This window comes from Lampetra fluviatilis, chromosome 1 (genome assembly GCF_964198595.1).
Source record: "Lampetra fluviatilis chromosome 1, kcLamFluv1.1, whole genome shotgun sequence".
Taxonomy (NCBI): domain Eukaryota; kingdom Metazoa; phylum Chordata; class Hyperoartia; order Petromyzontiformes; family Petromyzontidae; genus Lampetra; species Lampetra fluviatilis.
The window spans coordinates 31,719,639-31,742,818 of NC_136275.1; the positions used below are offsets into that span (position 1 = coordinate 31,719,639).

At 45.3% G+C, this 23,180-nt stretch overlaps 1 protein-coding gene across 9 annotated transcripts in view; it reads left to right on the plus strand.

Moving 5' to 3' along the window:
- The window catches only part of BPTF (bromodomain PHD finger transcription factor), a 64,896-nt gene that overhangs the window by 20,244 nt on the left and 21,472 nt on the right, over nucleotides 1-23,180 (plus strand). For 7 of the 9 annotated variants that reach the window (XM_078860741.1, XM_078860756.1, XM_078860782.1 and 4 more), the window contains 15 exons: nucleotides 381-563; nucleotides 848-916; nucleotides 2,226-2,374; nucleotides 4,893-5,151; nucleotides 6,796-6,952; nucleotides 7,841-7,972; nucleotides 8,424-8,553; nucleotides 15,256-15,391; nucleotides 15,650-15,919; nucleotides 16,665-19,128; nucleotides 20,155-20,273; nucleotides 20,723-20,851; nucleotides 21,582-21,732; nucleotides 22,176-22,299; nucleotides 22,786-23,053. In XM_078860741.1, the coding sequence (XP_078716867.1) occupies nucleotides 381-563; nucleotides 848-916; nucleotides 2,226-2,374; nucleotides 4,893-5,151; nucleotides 6,796-6,952; nucleotides 7,841-7,972; nucleotides 8,424-8,553; nucleotides 15,256-15,391; nucleotides 15,650-15,919; nucleotides 16,665-19,128; nucleotides 20,155-20,273; nucleotides 20,723-20,851; nucleotides 21,582-21,732; nucleotides 22,176-22,299; nucleotides 22,786-23,053 (4,740 nt within the window). The remainder of the gene's footprint in view (nucleotides 1-380; nucleotides 564-847; nucleotides 917-2,225; nucleotides 2,375-4,892; nucleotides 5,152-6,795; nucleotides 6,953-7,840; nucleotides 7,973-8,423; nucleotides 8,554-15,255; nucleotides 15,392-15,649; nucleotides 15,920-16,664; nucleotides 19,129-20,154; nucleotides 20,274-20,722; nucleotides 20,852-21,581; nucleotides 21,733-22,175; nucleotides 22,300-22,785; nucleotides 23,054-23,180) is intronic. The other 2 variants (XM_078860763.1, XM_078860773.1) reach the window with 2 other exon arrangements.

The following is a 23,180-nucleotide window of genomic DNA, read 5'->3' on the forward strand; positions in this document are numbered from 1 at the left end:
AGAAAGATGTATTCATCATTCTTGATTTGAAGCTTTGGTGACCGCAGGAATCCATACTCTTGGGTTCTTTCGGTAAAGTCACGTAGGTAAAAAATAATAATAGATCACGGCGTTTCGATCGCCACACACCAGCAACCGTCTTCAGGTGGGAGTGGTCTATTATTATTTTCTACCTACGTGACTTTACCTAAAGAACCAAAGAGTATGTATTAACCATCTTTATAACTTGTTATTAGCTATTCTGTTTAACAGCCACAAATTCAGTCATGTGATTATTTTACACGCCTTCGTGGACTGAATGCATTCGCAGTACTTTTTTTAATGCAGGCTGCAATTAGGCAGAGTGTTATTTACACTGCACTAATATATGTACATTGCAGGATCTGGAGACTCCAAGTCAGGCTCTTCTGCAAGCCGTGCATGCAGTCCCATTGCCAGCGGCAACACAGATCTGGATGCCCAGCAGCCTTCCCAGAATGCAGCGGCATCAACGACTTCCGACCTTGCTGGGCTGGACTTCCCTGACAATGTGTCGCAAAAATCTGACACCTCCAGCCAAAATGGTGGGCATTTGCAATTTGCTCAAACAACAAACAAAACATTGAATTGCTCTCAAACGTGGCACTGCCACATATGGAGAAACATAAATTCAGCTCTCTCAAACCTGCTTACTGTTGTTTCACTGTTGACATGTTGATAATAATCTTTGATTAAAAATAGGGAGAAAAATTTCAATGCTTGGAGAGAGGCGTGTTTTCTCCATAGACAGGTTGCCGGCGGCTTAATGGCCTGGTGTTTTTGTGTGTGTTTTTTGTTTTGTTTTGGTTGCCTGCTGTATTCATTCCAGAGTCGGTATGCAGCAGCAATAAATCTGGCAAGACCTCAGCTGATGGGGAGTCATCAAACGGTGGCAACGGTAAACACGATATTCGAATTGCCGTTTGAACAGATGCCTACTTTTTCGAAACAGTGCAGGAAAGGTTTGCATGTTTAATTAACACATGATGTGCATTGTCTATTTGCCTTGGCTTTTAACGAGAAATGCTGCATGTCCCACTCTCTCATGGAACTGCTTTTTGCCTGCCTTCGTGTTCATTAGGAGGGATGTGTGCTGACATCTTCCATTCCCACAAAGGGGGAGGGGGTCAGTTGGAGTCATCTGTTCATGCACGCTGTGTCTGCCTTCGCTTTTAACAGAATTTCCTTGCATGTTCCATTCATACCGCGTGGCTGTACTGTGTGTCTTTGTTGCGTTTTAGCAGGACGTCTTGGCACATTTAATCCATTCGGACATTTGGATGTGCTGTGTATGTGCCTCATCCATTCGCAGAACCTGTTGGCATGTTTCATTTACTTTGTCAGGGTGTGCTTTGTACCTGCATTATTTTTTCGCAGGACATGCTGAATTATTCCACTCCCTTTAAGGGTTGATTTTCCTATTGTTGAGAATTAACCACTTGACACTGCCATCGACTGTGCCCCATTTCCCTTTAATTTCCATGCATTGCAGTGGATGCACTTATCTTCATACATTTTGTGTTTTTTATTTAGTTGTGTGCATGGTTATACATTCATGAGCTTCTTGAAGGAATGCTGCATACCCTGTTGTTCGCCATATTTTATCGTACACAAGTCGGATAATACAAAATATTTCTGGGATTTGCAAATGACCAAATACATTAAATGTACAAATATGTTATCCTAAACATTTATTAAACATGATCAGTTGAAACTAAACCAGTAGACATGTAATGATGCATCAATTATTCAATTAAAATCGATTATGCATGTGAGAATTTATCACATTTTATGAATATTATATGTAAATCATAGGTCAATGTTACATTTAGACAATTGTATAAAACTATACAAGAAAGGAAAACGGATTAAACATTTATTTATGAAATCGTTAAAATGAGGCAATAATGTTTTCTTGAACTCTTAATGTAGACAATTAACTTAAATCACGGGAGACTGAATCTTTCAACGCATTTAAAATGGTGCAATTTTCTTAAACCTCGTAAAGCACTCGCATTAATCACTGTCCTCTTGTAACTGGGCCGGGATTGAAATACAATCCCTAATTTCTCTAGCGTCGTCATAACAACCAAGCATCGACAGGCTTTGTCACGCTTTTTTTAGGACAACGGCGCTGCCCAACGGGACAGTTGCGGCCCCTTGACGTGCCGCGCTGTGTGTTGTGTCGTGTCGTGCGGCGATGGCAGGCTCGGAGACGGGCAAGGGGCCCACGCCCACTGCCACGCGCATGGTGACCCGATTGCGCAACCCCGAGAGCAAGCTGAACCAGCTGAAGAGTGCGCAAGCGGCCGCCGCCGTGCATGAAGCCAACAAGAGTTTCAAGGAGGGAAAGGAGGTGAGTGAGGCCTTCGGCGGCTATGACAACGATTCAACGCAAAACACTGTTGGATGTGTTTTTTTTGCCGAGGTATATCTACTCGTCATATAACAATGCGTTGAGTAAAATATTATTTGGCTGATGATACACTTATCAAATTGTGTACGCGTAAGAATTGCTTATTATTTCTGCAAACTATATACATATTGCATGCTAATTTTACATTTAGGCTTTTGTTGCCAGTTTGTGCACATGAGAAATGAAGAACAACAATAGTAAATAGCTTTAAATTAAAACAATAGTAAAATTAATAGTTGATTCTTCATCAAAATCATGACACTGCATGAAAAAAATGTATTGACTTGCTGGTGGGGGAGAGGTGGATCATTACATGTGCACAGGAGTCTCAGCCCGGGTAAGCCTTGAACTCGGACTTCACAACATCTTCAGAACAGCACGTACAATTCAGGCATTCCAAACCCATTCTATACATTCCTTTTAACCTCTTCCCCATCCTTCCTGGAATTTTCCCTTCCACTCCACCAATCCTGTTCGTTTCTCCAAGCAGTCTCCCAACCGACCCCTTATTTTTATTTGAGTTTTTCTGGGCTCTTTTAAATTACCCTGATGACGAATGTGATTTGAATGGTTTTCCACCTTCCAATGAGATCGTGCACCCTACGTCCTCTCCCCGTGTGATAGCTCACTAATAAGAGTTGAGCGCGCTATTTGAACTCGCAAGCTGTTAGACACGGTGAGTATAGATTTGTTTCTTAAGAGGATGTGACTCTCCACTAATTGGAGAAAAATAATGAAAACTCGCATCCAGGTGGCTTCCAGACGCACGACCGTATTTGTATTCCCCCCAGTGCCGTGTGGTATGTCGGGGTACCTTCATCTATATTAACAGCATAGGAGCCCTATAATGCTGCTTTATCTTGACGTTCTGTTCTGAGTTGAAGTACGTAGTTTAATTTTTACATAGTTCATACCTCTATTCACATCATTGTATTGGTGCCTGGTGCCAAGAATTAGACTTATTGCATTGCTCTGGAATTATATTGTTTTGATCCCATAATGCAGAAGCGCCATTTGTAATTTGAGTAAAAAAATTTATTCGTGGTATTTTCAGCTACTTCTGTACTGACGCCACTTGGAAATCTGCTTTTCACACTGGCCTCGCCTACCGGTCAACTTGGCCAAAAATGACAAGCCACGGGCATTGGCGATGATCCCACTGCAGCTGCTGTATGCGACTGCTTTCTGAATGGGCCGTTGTTACTAGCACTTACCCCTGTTGTGGGCTCCAGCCTAAAGTGTGGATAGATTGCTCTTTGTTTGCTGCCATTTATCAAGTGAAGGCCATTTTACCATGCCAAAAATCTGAAGGATTCAGCACTGAAACACTTACCTACCTTCTTGGTTCTTTCGTTAAAGTCACGTAGAATGGAAATAATAAAATGAAGCATAATAAAATAATTCTCACGACGTTTCGGCCACACCGCAAGCAGCCGTCCGACGCGTCTGACGCTGTCTCCCCGACAGACCTGATCTTCACCTGAGGACGGCTGCTTGCGTTGTGGCCGAAACGTCGTGAGAATTATTTTATAATGTTTTATTTTATTATTTCCATTCTACGTGACTTTACCGAAAAAACCAAGAAGACTTACCTACCTGTCCTTGTTTATTCTCGCTGCCTCTCTTAACCTGAATTATCTCAATATTTGCCGTACCGGTGATGCCTATACACCGTATGTATTGTTTAGTTTTCGGTCAGCTCATTTCATATACGCTTAGATGATCTGCGGATGACTAAAGGATGTTCAATATAGTCATTTTTGGGAAAAGATTAAGCTTTACTCACCTTTGACAAGCTTTTATTTTACTGAATAAAGGCTTCAAGGCTTGTGCTGCTGTGGGTATGTGCCATCTGATCAACACGAGTACCCCTCTATTCCGAGTCAGCTCCTCAGTTGGGCTAGGAAGACATTCTAGTTCAAGATGCCATTATAAACAATGTCATAGTTGCTACCACACATCACTTATTCCAGGCCCTGCCACAAGTATACAGTCATCTCCTTGATCGGCTAGGTCTGCTCACACATTCCACTGGTTATGGTTCTCTCCATGTTAGGTGGTGACCTCCTTTGAGCTCCCCAGAAATTAAATATACTGTGAGATTGGCAAAGTATGTGATAAAAAAATCCCTTTTTTACACTGAAGAAAGTCTTTTTAACACTTTTGTTACGAAGGATTCTACATGGGATGGTTGGCCAATTTCATTTACGATAAAGGAAGCTGGAGTACCCACTCATACGAGGGTAACACTCAGAGCTCTGCGCAAATAGATTCTAAAATCCATTGCATTACTGCCATCTCATGGCCACCTCGCAGTCGAAAAACGTACAATGCCTCGTCTTCTCAGGCATTCTCCCATCCGAGTACTAACCAGACCCAGCCCTCTTTAGCTTCAGAGTTCCGACAAGAACGGAGTAATTAAGAGCCGTGCGGAAACATGCATCCCCCTGCTCTTCAGGTGCTGGTGATCAACTCGTCAGGCGAGGTGTCCCGGCTGAGCGTGCGCCGCGAGCTGGTTATGAGGGGCACGTTGCCGAGCCAGCTTTTCAAGCTGGGTCAGGAGGGCAAGTACCGCGTTTACCAGAACCAGTACACGAGCAACCCGCTTGCCCTCAACAAGCACCAGCACCGCGAGGAAAACGACAAGCGGCGCCACCTCGCGCACAAGTTCAGTCTCGCCGGTGCCAGCTCGGGAGCGGGACTCATTGCCACCACAGGTGAGCCCTTGGGACTGGCCCATTAAATGGACGAATGAACTAATAAAACAAATTGACTAATGAATGATTAGTCGGTTAGACAATGTGGAGGACTCATCCTACCAAAGGGACCATTTGTCCAGATATTTTACTATTGGCGCCCTGTTTGTTATTTTCCCTAACGTTAAAAATCCCTCTTCCTCCCATGGTTTCTTTTCTCAAGGATGAATAACCTTGCTCAACTCAAACAACGTGTTAAATCTTGTCTGCTGTATTACCGCTAGTGCTCAGTGTTGCTGGGTGTGTTGTTTAATATGCCTTTGTGCCTTGCTCATCAACTGATATAAAGTGGTCTAGTTGTAGTGGAATACAACTTGTATTTATAAAGCACACACGAGCAGGACAAATCAAGTGGAACGGGACTAATGAAAGGATTGGAATATGCGCTTGATGAGAGCGGATCTGTGATGGAGACAATGGTGCTCTATTGCATTTAATCAAGTCCTTGAGCCTTACATTGATCAGGAGGATGGTGTCAGTATTGTTCATTCAAACCAAATAATAATGCATACTTGTAGTTTTTCATTTTACAATCAGTAATTTAATTAGAGCTTATTAGTTCAATTTAAAATATTTTTCTTAGAAATTTATAATTCACAACAGAGGGAAAAACCATCGAAATGGCATTTGTGTTGGCCGTTGCATTATGATGTTTTTATTTTCATTTTACGATCAATGATTAATTAGAGCCTCTTGGTTCAATTTTAAATATTTTTGTTTGATATTTACCATTCGGAACAGAGGGCAAAACAGCCGAGGTGGCGTTTGCATTGGCCATATACACACACACACGTTAAACTTCAGTAGTTTTCAATCAAACACGTCCATCAATTATAACATTCACGCATGCCCTAAATATTTTTAATTCGTGGTGGTATTTGTGCACAGATTGATAACTCGAATTAGAACGTCACACCTGTCATACACGATGGTGCATTACTCCAGTCGGTAACCTGGGGGTTGAACCCAGGTTTGTCAGCACTATCAAGTATTATCTTGAAGTGAGGTCTCAATCCCCATTGAGTCACCAAACCACCCACTTGGTATGCATTCAATCTTTAAAAAATGCTTACATATTTGTCAGTTTTGCTTTTAATTGGAATCGTGCTTTTTTGGCATTGCATCAAGAGACTCAGAAATTATCCTGCAGAACTCTTAACAGTGAGCAATGCAACATAGTCTTCTTGTATCAGAGAGCTGCCCCAGGAAGTTAGTATTGATGAACTATGTCTGAAGCCATTTAAATATACCTCTTATCCACACCACAGGCGTACCTTTTATATGCCCTGCAAATAGTCCTTCACATTGTCATGAAAGTATAATTTTTATCCTTAAATATGGAATACGCTTCATTAACAAACCAAATCTAATATAATAGGGCTTTTTATGCAGGCAATGGTGAGTGATCTGAGACCATCTGACTACACTCGAGAGGCCAATTTAATCACGGTCGGCTGCCTAGATTTGATACCAGGATCTCTACAGTGCTAAATAGATTCTCTGATAACAATATTATCTCCGAGAGCCACCCGGTGTCATCGTGCGTTTTATGTTTTGAGCATTAGAGTTCAAAGCGTGTCGCTCACTTCCCCTTGCCGTGTGCAGGAAGCAACTCTTCAACCTCCTTGCCGGGAGAATTCAAGTGGGGCGGCGCGGTACACGGGCTGCGCACGCTCAACGTGTCCACACTGCGCCTCACCATTATACAGCTCGAGAACAACGTTCCCGCGCCATTCCTGCACCCAAACTGGGCCGCACACAGGTGCGTCTCTGCGACAGTCTGTGTGTGGGTGTGCGTGCGTGCGAGCGTGTGTGCTTTGGCGGGAACGGGGGTGCGGTTGCTGGTACAATACGCTATGAGCCTGGCGACTCGAGTTCGATTCTCAGCCACGGCCTTCCTACTCCACCGTAATGGAGCGTCTTGTGCAATGTGTAAACAGCACTGGGGACGCAAAGATGTCCAGGCGTGGTGCAGATGTCGCACTTTCCCCGGTGTTTTACATTGTTACCTGCCATTCTGAATGTCGTTTGCGGTGGTCGTTAATTTCCTCTACGTTTGAGTGCCATGTATTTGCATATTTGTTGAACTTCTTTCATACAGTATGTAGCCAACTGTGCTAATCTGGGGTGCTTCAAGTACTTTCTTCTTGAGTCATTTTATTTTCATTGTCATGAAGAAAATTACATCCTTATCATCCTTATCTTTTTATTCAGCATTGTTGGTAATTTATTACTTGTAGTATGCAGCAATGGAAATATTTAGTTTAAATTGCCAGGCCTTAACAAGCCTGAGATTGCTTATAAACAAGCTAATTCTAACACATTACACACTCATTCAAGGTACACTTCCAGAAAATATTTGTTTTAAATGTAGTTGTGATTGCATGCTTGTAAGTCTTGATTATTTTAATGTCAATATAATAAGCCCATAGCCTATTGTAGCAAATTAGCAATCGTCACCACTATACAGACGATAGCACACCCCATGTGCACCAGTGTATTTGTGTGCGCGCACGTGTGCATAATGTTGACCACCCATCCCCTCTTGTACCGTTCCGGCCTTCATAGGTGCTCGCTTACAGCTCTTGCCCCAACTGTTTATTAAGGCTAAATGGGGGATCTTTGTATTTTTGTGTGCACGTGCGTACAGAAACAACTGGATCAAGGCGGTGCAGATGTGCAACAAACCGCGTGAGTTTGCCCTGGCGCTTGCCATCTTGGAGTGTGCCATCAAGCCTGTGGTCATGCTGCCCGTGTGGAAGGAGTCACTGGGACACACGAGGTACGCCGCCCTTGCTCGCACCTGCATCCTCTTACCTGTGAAGGCTGCGTTTGTCCACTGATGACTGCTTGCGTTCACAGCTTCGTTCCTCGTCACCCATCAGAAAGGAAGATCATTGCAAATCCCTACATTTGGTATTCGTTCGTTTATTCCAGCAAAATGACTTTCACGAAAATGTCATGTTTCACAGGCGTGTATCACCTGCAGTAGTTTCACAATATGGGGCCGTTGTGCAGTGTGGCTTTACACAATTAGATAATTATGGAAGTAATTTGTGTATGTTGACGCTCACGTCTACTCACGGCCTACTCTTTTTCGAATAACGTCACGGTATCTTTATCCTTAATAGGTACTCACTTAAGCACTTGTTTTAGCAACATGTCCGTTATATTTGTATGAGATGGAAAATGAGATAATTTCAGATTTTTATGTTCATCATTCCCTTGTGCAGGCTGCGCCGGATGACAGCAGTCGAGAAGGAGGAAAAAGAGAAGTCTCGGAAGAGAGAGAGGCGGCAAGAGGAGGAGGAAGTGATGCAGCAGGCGACATGGGTCAAGTATACAATCCCTATCAAGCATCAGGTAAATCCAACATTTCCTTCCCTGCAACCCATTCTAGCCAAGTGCATATATTCTAACCTGAAACGAGTAATAAGATATTCATATATTTGTTTCTATCTACGTGACTTTACCGAAATACCCAAAGAGTAAGTAATAAGATAATCACGATTATGTAATGCTTTCCAACAATCGTTTGTTCTTGGAAGAATTTAATTAGCAGTGTGGAAGCCAATGGGTAGCTATCAGGGCAAAACTTATTTTCATATTTATAAATAGTCTCTTGTGCTTTTGTTTGCATCTCAAGTTTTTGGTAATGCTTTAATCAATGTGGTCAGGTTTCTTTAGTATAATTCCCATATAGCAACACAGCTATATAATGAAGTGAAAATGTATATTGGATCATGTTGGCAAGAGTTTATTGTACCCCCCACCCGTCCCAGACAGACAGAGTTTAAAGCATTAACACTTTCAACCGTAGTTGGAAAGTGTTAAAAGTGAAAGGCGTTGTGAGGTTTGGCTTTGAGTTGGTTTCGTGAATTGTTTTGATCACAGGAACTGGGCACATCAATATAATTTAGTGTCGCATGTTCTCTATCTGGGTGGGCATATTTAACAGGATGTTCGCACTTCCAATAATTTTTTTGTACACCAGTGATGTTGGTTTTGCTAACGCATAACACTGCATACTGATAGTAGTGTTATTCATAGATATTGTACAGCTATTGAGGAGGTCGACGAACAATCCAAACTTTCTTTGCTCATCTCTGACTGATTATCACGGTTGGCTACATATGGTGCAAAATAAGTTCAAGTTTATACAGTAATTATTTACGATCATTCAATATCGATAATAAACTCCTGATAATAATATTTATAGCCCACAAAATATTTATTGAACACTAAGTTTCATTCTAGATTTGAAGCTTTCGTGACTGCAATGATTCATATTCTCAGGTTTTTTCGGTAAAGTCACGTAGGTAAAACATTAAAAGTAATGAAAGTAAAATAAAACAAAACAAAAATAAAAATAAAATTCACGACGTTTCGGAGGCAACACAAGTCTCCGTCAACAGGTGGGACCGTCACAGCCAGATTATTTTTAACAGTACTCTCTTCATTTTTTCAGCCTGCATTGGTATAAACATGGGCATTTTCGTTCCTTTGTTCTATCATGTGTATCAGACCTCCCCTCCCCCCTTTCTGCCCATTGTGTTGGCGTGCGCAGCAGCCGCGTCCAAGCCGTCGCCAAATGTTTTGTTGGCTCCCCCCCCCCCCTCCCGATACGTTCCATTCATTGGCTACCACATTCTGATGAACTCCCCCCCCCTCTCCTCCCCCCTTCAACTTGCTTATAAGGGATTACATCTTGAATCATTGCTTCACTTGATGCAGCTAATCTGGCTGTGACGGTCCCACCTGATGACGGAGACTTGTGTTGCCTCCGAAACGTCGTGAATTTTATTTTTATTTTTGTTTTGTTTTATTTTACTTTCATTACTTTTAATGTTTTACCTACGTGACTTTACCGAAAAAACCTGAGAATATGACTAAGTTTCATGACATTCAGGAGGCTACTACTGTCGGGGTCATTGGAAATTTAGATTTGAGTTTTTTGTTAGGAAAGTAAACCGAGTACCCAGAGAAAACCCTTGCGTACAGGAAGATAACACTCAAAGGTCTGCATAGTGGGTTCACCACTTCTCTGCAATACTCCCATCTAATGTACACCTAGCACAAACCTATGTTATCCACCAACCCTTGCCTTCAAAGTACTGGACCTCAGGTGTATGCCACCACACCCAGCCAAAAAGATTAGGAAATGTTTCAGTTTCATTTATTTGGTATAGCCCTGTGAGCCATTCGGCTCTTGAATCGGGTGCAACAGCAAAACACAAAAAACAAAAACATGAAAGAAAAACATGAACAAGAAAACATGTTAAAGTGCCTATGTCACTAAGTGCAAACAGAAAATCCAGGAAAAGACTGCTAAATATTCCACAAAAAGTACCGTACACCGACGCTGTGTGCAAAAATCCCAGTGGGATGCAAGTCAAACAACAACAACCACAAGACAACTTAGATTAAATTTCGATTTAAAGCTTTCGTGACTGCAGGGATTCATCTTCTTGGTTCTTTCGGTAAAGTCACGTAGAAGGGAAGTAATAAAATAATAAAAATAAAACATAATAAAACAATTCTCACGACGTTTCGGCCACAACGCAAGCAGCCGTCCTCAGGCGAAGAATGAGAACATTATCAAGCTAGGAGCTTATATAGGTGTAGCGAGGAGGAGCGCCTTAACAAAAGAATGTGCATATGAAGAGGAATTTATCATACCAATGGGCAATGCATAGGAGGTGGGCGGAGGGGTTTCAAAGTCCCATTATGCCCATGCATTATGCAGGATCAACAGCACCACGGGGGGGCGCAAGGAACAGCGTTAATAAATAAAGGAATGTTAGTGATATGTAGCTGCATTTGCCAAACAACCACGTAGAAAACCAAAGTGAAAACTACATAAAAAACTAAAATATAAACTGATACTTACTATACTCTACAATAAGCTGAGTTACTAACAACAAATAATAAATTACAATTCTACGTCGTAAGAAGTATATAATATACTTCCATCTAAACTTTATTCTCTTAGCATATACAGTACTATATACTGCCATAGATAAACCCAACATTAAATTATATACTGTATTGCTGTAAACCACCCTATACTTTATACATTTTAATATAACACTATGTATTATTCAACTCACCCTAATGTGTATCGAAATGGTTTATTACGTCCTTCCAATGATTGCTAAGCCTGAATCCATCTTCTCGGTTAAAATTGTCTCTGTGTTTGTATATGTGGATCGCCTCATGAACGAATCTCTCATGATAGCCAGATGGCTTGCAGAGAACCTCCGTCTTGGAGAAGTCAATGTCATGTGAGCCCACTGAGTTGTAACAGTGGTCTGCCACGGCTGAGGTGTTTGTCCTACCGTGTTTTAGATCAGCTTTATGTTCACGAATGCGGTCTGAGACGTGTCGTTTGGTTTCCCCAATGTAACTGCTACCACAGAGGCAACTTAGTTTGTAGACGCCAGGGTACTGTATGTCTGGAATCACATCTTTTACAGACGGTACCAGATCACGGATTTTATGTACTGTGTTGAATCGGACCTGGATCTTGTGTTTAATCAGGATTTTGGAGATCTTTTTTGTGACCCCAGCAATGTAGGGTAAGGTGATGGTCTTGAAAGGCTCCTCAACAGGATCTTTCTTGATGGTTGGAGTGATGGCTTTGCGGATTGTGTAGTCGGAGTAACCATTAGCTTTAAGAGCTTGGCGTACGTGTTTGAGTTCACTGGAAATGTGTTCATGGTCGGAGATGCATTGGGCTCTATGATATAGAGTCTTGATGAGGGAATTCTTCTGGGATGGATGGTGGTGGGAATCCGGTTTTAGATAAGCATCCGTGTGGGTGGCTTTCCTGTAGACAGAGTGGCTCATTGAACCATCAGGTCTCCTTTTGATTAGGACATCCAAAAAGGGTAGCTTGCCATCATTTTCGACTTCCATGGTGAATCTGATGGCTGGGTGTATGGAATTGATGTGGTCGAGAAATTGGTCTAGAGCAGGCCGGCCATGTGGCCAGATGACAAAAGTGTCGTCTACGTATCTCTTCCATAAGGTCGGGCGTAGAGTGGCAGTCTGGATGGCGTCCGTCTCAAATTTCTCCATGAAGATGTTGGCTACAACCGGAGATAGGGGGGAGCCCATTGGGGTGCCCTCAATTTTCTTGTAGAAGGTTCCATTCCAGGTGAAGTATGTATTGGTTAAGCAGTGTCTCACCAGGGGGGGTACCCCAGCATTTAGTCCTTGATGAACCAAGTCTTCAATGATTGCGATGGTGTCAGGCACAGGCACCGTGGTGAACAAGGAAACCACATCAAAACTGACAAGCAGGTCGTCTGGGGACAGGGCAATCCCCTTGATTGTCGATACCAGGTCAGTAGAGTTTAGTACTGCAGAGGTGGTTTTTCCAGTGAAAGGCCGTAGGATTTCGGACAAAAAACGAGCCAGTTTGTAAGTGGGGGAGTTGATAGTAGAGACAATGGGACGAAGAGGTGTATCTTCTTTATGTATCTTTGGCAAGCCGTACAATTTTGGTGGCCTGGCTGCAGAAGGTTTCAACGAGAACTGTTTGGTCTGATCAATTAATGCGGTTGAAGCAGAAATGATGTTGTTGGTTTTGGAGACGAGGCTGTTGGTGGGGTCTCTTTTTATTTTTGTATAGCTGCCATCGTTGAGTAGTTCTTGAATTTTGTTGTTGTATTCTATTTTGTCCATGATGACAGTGGCATTGCCTTTGTCGGCTGAGATGATGACAATGTCATCCCTCTTTTTTAATTGAGCTAATTCAAAACGCTCATCTTTGCTGATGTTGCTAGCTGGCATCTTAGCGTTTTTGAGGGTTACAGAGATTTCAGATCTTGCTACGTCTGCAGCGATGTCCCATTGTCTCTACTATCAACTCCCCCACTTACAAACTGGCTCGTTTTTTGTCCGAAATCCTACGGCCTTTCACTGGAAAAACCACCTCTGCAGTACTAAACTCTACTGACCTGGTATCGACAATCAAGGGGATTGCCCTGTCCCCAGACGACCTGCTTGTCAGTTTTGATGTGGTTTCCTTGTTCACCAAGGTGCCTGTGCCTGACACCATCGCAATCATTGAAGACTTGGTTCATCAAGGACTAAATGCTGGGGTACCCCCCCTGGTGAGACACTGCTTAACCAATACATACTTCACCTGGAATGGAACCTTCTACAAGCAAATTGAGGGCACCCCAATGGGCTCCCCCCTATCTCCGGTTGTAGCCAACATCTCATGGAGAAATTTGAGACGGACGCCATCCAGACTGCCACTCTACGCCCGACCTTATGGAAGAGATACGTAGACGACACTTTTGTCATCTGGCCACATGGCCGGCCTGCTCTAGACCAATTTCTCGACCACATCAATTCCATACACCCAGCCATCAGATTCACCATGGAAGTCGAAAATGATGGCAAGCTATCCTTTTTGGATGTCCTAATCAAAAGGAGACCTGATGGTTCAATGAGCCACTCTGTCTACAGGAAAGCCACCCACACGGATGCTTATCTAAAACCGGATTCCCACCACCATCCATCCCAGAAGAATTCCCTCATCAAGACTCTATATCATAGAGCCCAATGCATCTCCGACCATGAACACATTTCCAGTGAACTCAAACACGTACGCCAAGCTCTTAAAGCTAATGGTTACTCCGACTACACAATCCGCAAAGCCATCACTCCAACCATCAAGAAAGATCCTGTTGAGGAGCCTTTCAAGACCATCACCTTACCCTACATTGCTGGGGTCACAAAAAAGATCTCCAAAATCCTGATTAAACACAAGATCCAGGTCCGATTCAACACAGTACATAAAATCCGTGATCTGGTACCGTCTGTAAAAGATGTGATTCCAGACATACAGTACCCTGGCGTCTACAAACTAAGTTGCCTCTGTGGTAGCAGTTACATTGGGGAAACCAAACGACACGTCTCAGACCGCATTCGTGAACATAAAGCTGATCTAAAACACGGTAGGACAAACACCTCAGCCGTGGCAGACCACTGTTACAACTCAGTGGGCTCACATGACATTGACTTCTCCAAGACGGAGGTTCTCTGCAAGCCATCTGGCTATCATGAGAGATTCGTTCATGAGGCGATCCACATATACAAACACAGAGACAATTTTAACCGAGAAGATGGATTCAGGCTTAGCAATCATTGGAAGGACGTAATAAACCATTTCGATACACATTAGGGTGAGTTGAATAATACATAGTGTTATATTAAAATGTATAAAGTATAGGGTGGTTTACAGCAATACAGTATATAATTTAATGTTGGGTTTATCTATGGCAGTATATAGTACTGTATATGCTAAGAGAATAAAGTTTAGATGGAAGTATATTATATACTTCTTACGACGTAGAATTGTAATTTATTATTTGTTGTTAGTAACTCAGCTTATTGTAGAGTATAGTAAGTATCAGTTTATATTTTAGTTTTTTATGTAGTTTTCACTTTGGTTTTCTACGTGGTTGTTTGGCAAATGCAGCTACATATCACTAACATTCCTTTCCTTTATTAACGCTGTTCCTTGCGCCCCCCCGTGGTGCTGTTGATCCTGCATAATGCATGGGCATAATGGGACTTTGAAACCCCTCCGCCCACCTCCTATGCATTGCCCATTGGTATGCTAAATTCCTCTTCATATGCACATTCTTTTGTTAAGGCGCTCCTCCTCGCTACACCTATATAAGCTCCTAGCTTGATAATGTTCTCATTCTTCGCCTGAGGACGGCTGCTTGCGTTGTGGCCGAAACGTCGTGAGAATTGTTTTATTATGTTTTATTTTTATTATTTTATTACTTCCCTTCTACGTGACTTTACCGAAAGAACCAAGAAAAAAAAACTTAGATTAAGGCCATCAGTCTAACTCTGTACTACAACAAACAAATGTGGCAAAACCAAAAAACTTTTCGAAATCACCTAAATAAAGTTACAAATTATTTTGGCGTCAGGGATTGATTTTATGGAGCTCTACTCTCTATGAAGGGGGAGACAGTCGCTTTATGTTTGGAAGTGGCCACCTCGAAAACATTGTGTCATTTGCCGCTCTCACAGGTGTGGAAGCAGAAGGGTGAGGAGTACCGCGTGACTGGCTATGGTGGCTGGATGTGGGTGAGCCGCACTCACGTGGCACGGTTCAACCCGCGTCTGCCTGGCACCACCAACCCCAACTACCGGCTGCAAGCGGAGAGTGAGTAACGCAGGACACGTCGCGAGGCCATGAAAACATCATCGCAAAGCAAGTTCATGGGTGACGCCGTGATGTTTCTCATTTCGTTTGTATCATTTTTCCGCACCATCAGAGTGAATGTGACATGAGCATATTATTTGTTTATTATTCACAATTCATTGTTACATTCTTGTTGTGCATGAACATCACTTTAGATCAATAACTAGATGTCACATGACGTGCTTTGAGAAAAAAATTACACCATGCCCCCCTCACCAGGTGCGGTCGCCTCCGCGGAAACACCCATGCGCACAGAGGTTGCGGCTGGGACAAACGTTGGCACAGGGCACAGCGCCGTGGCTCCCGGGAAGGGAGGCCGGGTCACGCGATCCACCAAGGACAGGGTACAGACGCCGACCAACGGGGCTCCCAAGGTTGAGGCGGTGGAGGCCGGGGAGGAGGCAGCGAAGACCGGCACAAAAGATTCAAAGCCTCCCCTGACGGAGGAAAAACCAGACGCCAGTGCACGGCTACAGCCCAATGACAAAGGTGTTTCATTATTTTCATAATTATAATGTATAGACCTTAGAGTTGTTTGTACTTCACCACGCTGCTCAGAGCCCATGACTGATTCAGATGTCACTCGCTGTTGAAGTTGAGTGTGGCCAGAAATGTTTCTGGTTGCTTTGTTCGTCGCGTACTTCACAAATCACAACACAACAATGCCACCCTTTGTTTTGTTATCATTACAAAATACTCACGAATGAACCATGCAGTTAATTGGCACTGCTTGGAGCATGCAACTCAAACTTGGAAGCTGGTAATTGCAGGTTCTGGTTGGGTGATGACTCTGCTCATCCATCAGGGCTTCAATAAATGAATGCCATTTTGGAGGAAATCCTCAGTATTCATCTGGTGGAGCTCCTGACCCCACAATGGGAATGTGGAATTTACACCATTGACTCCTATGCTCTTTTGGTCGGGGAGAGCCACTTTGACTTTCGACTGGAACATCATGGAGTTGACCAAACGTCACTTTACTTGATTCAGGAAGTTTTAATAAATGTTGTATTCTAACAGAGCTAACGTATTTGTACTTTCAACCATCGTTGGAAAGCGTTGAAAAGGACCTATTGAAACAGTTTTTTTAAAAATATATTATTGAATAACCTGGCCTCACATGAAAAACTAAAATTATGATTAAAAATGTTTTTGTAAACAATCTTGAGTCCAAGAAACAACATGAATTATAGTGACCGATGCTGTGCATGTGGCGGCACTCCTGTGTTGGCAGATGATGCAGATGCGAAGGGATCAGAGACATCACCTGTCAAGGAAGAACCAATGGATGTAGATGTCTGCCTTCCAACTGATGAGCCAGAGCAGCAGCAGCAGCAGCAGGTGCCCAAACAGGAGGCAGGCGAAGGTACTCACAGCAACAGCAGTGGAGACGGTAAGGGCACCCAAATGGATGAACAAACGCACACCGGCGCAGATGGGAAAAATGAAGAGACTGACAGAAAAACGGAAGAGAAAGTGGACAACGAAGCAGACGGAAAAGAGGGCAAAGCTGAAGCGACCGGTGCCAAAGCAGGGATTGAGTCTGGCACTGTGAAATCGGAGTCGGTCGTGCCCACGGAGAGTGACTCGAAACCCAAAGTGGAGCTGCGGGAGGGCAGCGGGGAGAAGTCTCTTGGTTCCGAGCGAAGCTCTTCAGAGAGCCGGGTTGCGGCACTGTCTGAGGGCCGCAAGGAGGGAGCCAGCGAGGGGGAAGGAGACGATGCGCCGCTTCCCCCCGTGGACCTGGTGAACGTGAGCGCAGGGTTCCTGGCGCGCACGTGGTACCGGCGGAAAGTTAAGCCGTCGCGGCTCGACGGGCTGCTGGAGCGGCGGCAGAAGCAGTTTGTGTTGGAGGAGCGGCAGCGACTGCAGATAAAGACCACCGGGCAGCGGTCCACGCAGTCGGCAGCAGTGACAACAACACCTTGTGTCGGGGGCACCGCAGCCATTGTTGCTACCGCTGCGGCCACCACCACAGCTGCATTAACCACCACGAGTCCGGCCACCACCGTTACCACCGCAGCCGTCGCGTCTCTTCCGACATCCATCATGACTTCAGCGGCTGCTACTACGGCTTCCTCTGCTGCCACTACAGCTACAACTTCTGCTACCACAACTCCAGCAACCACCACCACCACAGTGTCAGCTGGCAGCGATGTTGCTGTGGCATCTTCAGAATCAACACCAAATACAGTAACACAGCAACAATCCAGCAGCAATGAAAACAAAGATCCAGCCTTGCCAGCACCATCGCAGGCTGCCCCAAATTCTGCTGCTGCAAATGTCAACGTGAACGATCACAGGACTGATCTTAAGTTGGATGACACAGTGGTCAAAGACAGTGCGATGCAGGTGGCACAGACCGAGGGGCCAACCCCGGTCTCTACAAGTGATGAGCCACCTTTGTCGGGAGAGGGAGCTCTCCCGAAAAGTTCAAACGCTATGGAGAAGGACACAGGGGAGAAGGCTTGTGTGGAACAGAAGGAGGATCCGGGTTCTCTGGTTGACAGGACTGAGTGCAGCAATCCACCTCCGAAACAAGCAGATGCCCCCGGAGCCGACCACAAAGAGATCGCACTTCCGGGTGACGCCTGCTCCGCTGGAGACTTGAGCTCAGAGAGGGCAGCACCGCCAGCCGAAAATGAGAAGTGCATGGAGGCAGTGAATGCCGTGCCATCCTCGCTTGCAGTGAAGGACAAGAAGAGTGAGGTGATGAACGGCACCAAAGCACCAGCAGATGCCATCACGACCACCGGCGATGGTGTAGGCACTGGGAAACCTGCAGGGGGTGGTGCTCTGGTTACGAAAGCTGGCAAGGAGAATGGGCAGCAGCTGGTGGTGAATGGGGACGTGGCAGGGGAAGACAGCGACGATGGGGAGGAAGGGCCTTTGGCGAAGCGGGCGGCAAAGCACTTGCCTGTGACGTTGGGAAAAACGCAGCCCGAGATGCCCATCGCCCCTCCTGCCACCGACAAATCGGCGCCTCTTAACCACGTGAGTGCATGTAACAGCAATAACGGTAGTAAGGATGTGGTGTCGTCCAATTCTGATGATGGAAAGATGGAGGTCGACTTGATGGATGGGAGCATCCGGGAGGTCGGGAAGGCCGATGGTAATGCCACGGCTGCGCTGGCAGTCACCACCATGACGACCGTTACCACCACGACCACCGTCATGATGGAGTCCCGCATGACCACCACCACCACCACCATGGTGGATGGCGCAGTCGCGCCCGCCGGCAACGGAGCGTCCCCTCCACCGGTGACCACCTCCACAGCCACAAGTGCCGTTGTGTCCACGCTGAAAACGCTGAGTAGCGCCACCGAGGCGAAAATAACCACCGGTGCTGCGCTTACGGTGGCGACGACCACGACTACTTCGTCGTCCGTTATGACGACGAGCGTGCTGAGCACGGCGTTGGTGGCGGCGTCACCCGAGCACTCGACGCGCGACCGCGTGAAGCTGCAGCGGTTCGCGAGGCCGCGCAAGGCGCGTTCCACCACGGCGCTGCCGTCCTACCGCAAGTTCGTGACGCGCAGCGGGCGCAAGAGCGTTTTCGTGCTGCCCAGCGAGGAGCTGCGCAAGCTGGCGCGCCGCGCCGCCGTGCGCGAGGTGCTGGGCTTTAGCTACATGGCAAAGCCCGCCTGGGACGTTTGGCCGTACCCTGCGCCCCGGCCCACGTTCGCCATCGCCTGGAGGTGAGCGCGCCTTGTCGCCATGCGACTCTCACAGCTTGCCCTCTGAGAAATGGTTAAAGTTCATGATCTATTGTGGTCAAATGAAGTATATTAATAGGTATGTAATTCTATTTAAGATATTGCGAAAATTTGTTTCTTATGCACAAGATACATGCATCGAATTGCGCGTGTAAGATTTGTTAATTTTCCCCAGCGCCATGATTCAAATTGGCAAATGATTTTTTTTACCCGCCAATTACTCAATTGGGATTTTACATAGCAATCATCACCCCCTTCTTTTGAAAAACTTGGGCAGGACCCTCCTGCAAAAGAGTTAAGGCCTTCCTGGGTAAAGAATTGCAATAAATAAAATAATTAGATTGTTTTTAAAAAGTCCAGTATTATACAATAACTCGGAGCACTGAACCATTGTAATGTATGCCATGTATATTTTGTATGTAAATTGTTTCTCTGAAAGGATATTGGTGAACCTTTGATTTGCAGATGTTATTTTTTTTATGTTTACGATTGATTTCTTTTTAGTTTCTGTGCTGAGATAGTCTTTCTACCCCAGGTCTCACTGCCCGGCCTCTTGTCTCATTATAAAGTTAATCTCTGTATGTAAACTATGTACCGACTGCTCTAGTAACTGGTAGTGGGCTTCATACGCTTTCTATTGGCTTTAACATAACACTCTCCAGGAGGAAATTTTCTAGCTTCGCCGATGACGGGTTTCTTATGTTGTTATGATTATGACACGACACTTAAAATAATTTGAGAACATTCTGCCGACCTACTTCTGTGGATGAAACCATTTCATCTTTGTCCGGTAATATTTGTCGACACAAATTCCAACAATTTGGTTTTCAGAAATTTCTGTTCACAAGCATAGACTCGGCTACATTTGTACCAAATGTCATCTTGGCCCTCTGGCAACATTTATTTGAATTTACATCCATCACTTACTCAGCCACGATTCTCCATTTGGTGACTGAGTAAGTGCTGATGTGCTGGGGTCATTGCCTTTGTGTTGTATTTGCTGGGCAGGTACCGGCTGCAGACGGTGCGGTCTCTCGCAGCTGCCAGCCTCATGCTACGGCTACTGTGGGCATGCCTGCGCTGGGATGAGATGTTGGTCAAGCCGTCTGGCTCCTCCACACGCACCGGTATACCTCCCCCACCCTATTACGAATGCCCCACATGTCTGCATTGTTTATTTTTCTACTTTATTCAAATAGACGTAGGTCATTACCCATGACCTTCTGATCAGGTGTTCCAGATTTGAAAGTTGAAGTTTTGGCTTCCACACTGAAACTCCTGCTGCATATACAGTGATATCAGAATCGTTTTAAAATCTATTTGCGTGGAGCTGTGGGTGTTATTCACTTGTACTGGAGTGTTTTCCCCAGGTACTCCCGTTTCCTCCCACAAACGAAACACTTTACTCAAAAAGAATTGGCCAAGCATCTCATTTCAGCACGAGCCCGCATTTAAACAGTCCTCAGAGTGGGAGGCTTTCCATTTTTCGTGTTGTTTTTATTGTGGTACAGATGTTTGTGTTGGTAACCCTTACCCCCCCCCCTCCCTTCCGGCCCTTGCCCAAACAATGCTGCAGAAACAACCGACACGGAGATCACGACGACGGAGATCATCAAGCGGCGTGACGTGGGAATGTTTGGTCTTCGCTCCGAGTACTGCATCCGCAAGATCATCTGCCCCATCGATGTCCCCGAGACCACCAAGGGTGAGGCATCCACTCATCGCTTGCCCAGCGCGCACGTCTCACGGTTCATCCACCCACAACCTTCGCAAGTCGACCATTGAAAGAGAGCCCTGGCATGCGGTTGCGGAAGTGTCGACCTGACCATCGACTAGAAAATAGTGAAACCATGTGAATTGCCAAAATACAATAGAGGCATTGAAGCAATCCACCACACATCACCTGAAGCAATGTCTTGGCTTTCTACTAAGCTGTATATATACGTTTTCATCCACCTATACGCCACCCCGTACTCTGACTCCAGTGCCTTGGGGTGTGCACGTGGCCATCCCATGTGCGTGTTTTACGTGTGCACCTGCGTGCTCATTGACAATCGGCACTCTGTTGCTCATGCGTGTTCATTAAAGAGCTATGATTATATGACCACACTGCAAACTCTTGACACGTTTTTAGTTCATGGCCATGCAATAAAATAACAGCCGCATCAGAAGCAGTTATGAGTTTTGCCCGAGCTTAACTTAGGTTGTAATGGATAAACTGACGTTGATTGGCACCACGTGCAATTGTGTTTGTGTGACTGTGCTTTTATGTGCATGCGTACATGATAATCCTTTTTCAATTGTGTATGTGCTGGGCCTGCTCTTAGCTTTAATAGATACCCGCTAATAGCACTGTACTCAACTGTATAACGGTGGCAATGAGGTGGGGTCTTTAGCAATGTATTTGTGCGCACACTTGTCTTTGCACACAACAGAGACGCCCACGCCCCAGCGCAAAGGACTGCGCTCAAGTGCCCTGAGGCCCAAGAAGCCTGAGGGACCGAGGCAAACTGAGCCAGTTGTCATGGAGACGTGGCTGGCCGAGGAGGAGCTTGAACTCTGGGAGATCAGGGCCTTTTCAGAGAGGTAGCCTGTTCATTCCCAAACACACACACACACCCACCTGTCGCCCTGTGTGTTGTGAGTGCTTGACCCTTTTCTGTATGTGTGCACTTGTGTGTGTTTGTACATTTTACTTGTATCCGTGTATCTATTCATTTTACACTTGAGGAGTGGTTGCGTAATAATATGCACAATGCAGTATGATTCCAGAAACTGGGTTTGATTTCTAGCCAGATACAGCACCATTATCAATTGGAAACTGAATCTGGTCTGGGCCTCTCCGCTTTCAAGTCGGCATAAATTGAGTCCGTGATGTCACTTTATGAATAGCACTGGATAGAGATAGGTGGCCAGTCGTGCTTAATGCTGTCTTCATCATCCCCTCATATGCCACGTCGGCTACAAGAGAGTGTGTTGTGTCTGTGTGCTTTCTTGTTTGCCTCGTCCTCCCCAACCCGCTGTGACAGGGTTGAGAAGGAGAAAGCGGCTGCACTGGAGCAGCATGCCAAGGCAGCCGAACACAAAAAGAACGAAGAGTTCAAAGCACAGATGGAGGTACAGCTGAAGCAGCAGAGGCTCGCCGCACAGCAGGTAGCATGCGCAACAACAACAACAACCAGCAGCAGCAGCCCTGCGGCAAGATGTTATGCAAGATACACGAGGACATTTGTTACGCTCGTTTTGGGATATCCCAGAAATTGACACTAGGTGACAAATGTTAGCTTTCATGATAAATGTGAACAAAGTGTTCAAGTAGCTATGACTGATATATTCAAATCGAGTCCATTCCCGATCGTTAAATTTGTCTGTTTAGTCACCGATACTTTGAAATTAGTGAATGGTTTGTGCTTTGCATTGAGCTCTGTGTAACTAGTGTGTCCCGCTTGTTATGCTAACACGATAAGCACAAACAATCTTCAAACGCACTCGCTCCCGACATGAATATTTGAAAATGAAAGTTGCCAATTCAAGTTGAGCTTCTGTTCTGCAATCTGTTGTGCCTAAACGTATGAAGTCACCCACGCCAGTGCAATTGAGTTCATTAATGCGTGCCTGTTTTAATTCCGCCTCTCACAGAAGCGGCTCAGCGCGGGCGAGCAGTTGAAGGGAACGACCGTGACGCTCACGACGTGCGGCACGTCGAGCACACCAGGCACGACCACGCAGACGGTGGTCGTCGGCTCTGTGGGCGGCCAGACCATCGGTCCTGGTACCAAGCTGCTCATCAGCAAAGTCGGTGGCTCCCCAGTCAGCGGAGGGAGCACGCCCGTCACCTTCCAGACCGGACGGAACTTCCAGCAGAGCTTTGCCACCTGGATCGGCAAGGCGGGCACGGGGCAGACCGGTAATGCAGCACTGTGCTCTATTCTATTTTGTATTCATAAAATGCCTTTCACCAAGATGCTTAACAGTGCTTGCTGACTACAGTACAAATGGCAAGATAAAGGATGGGGATCCCGTAGTAACTAGGG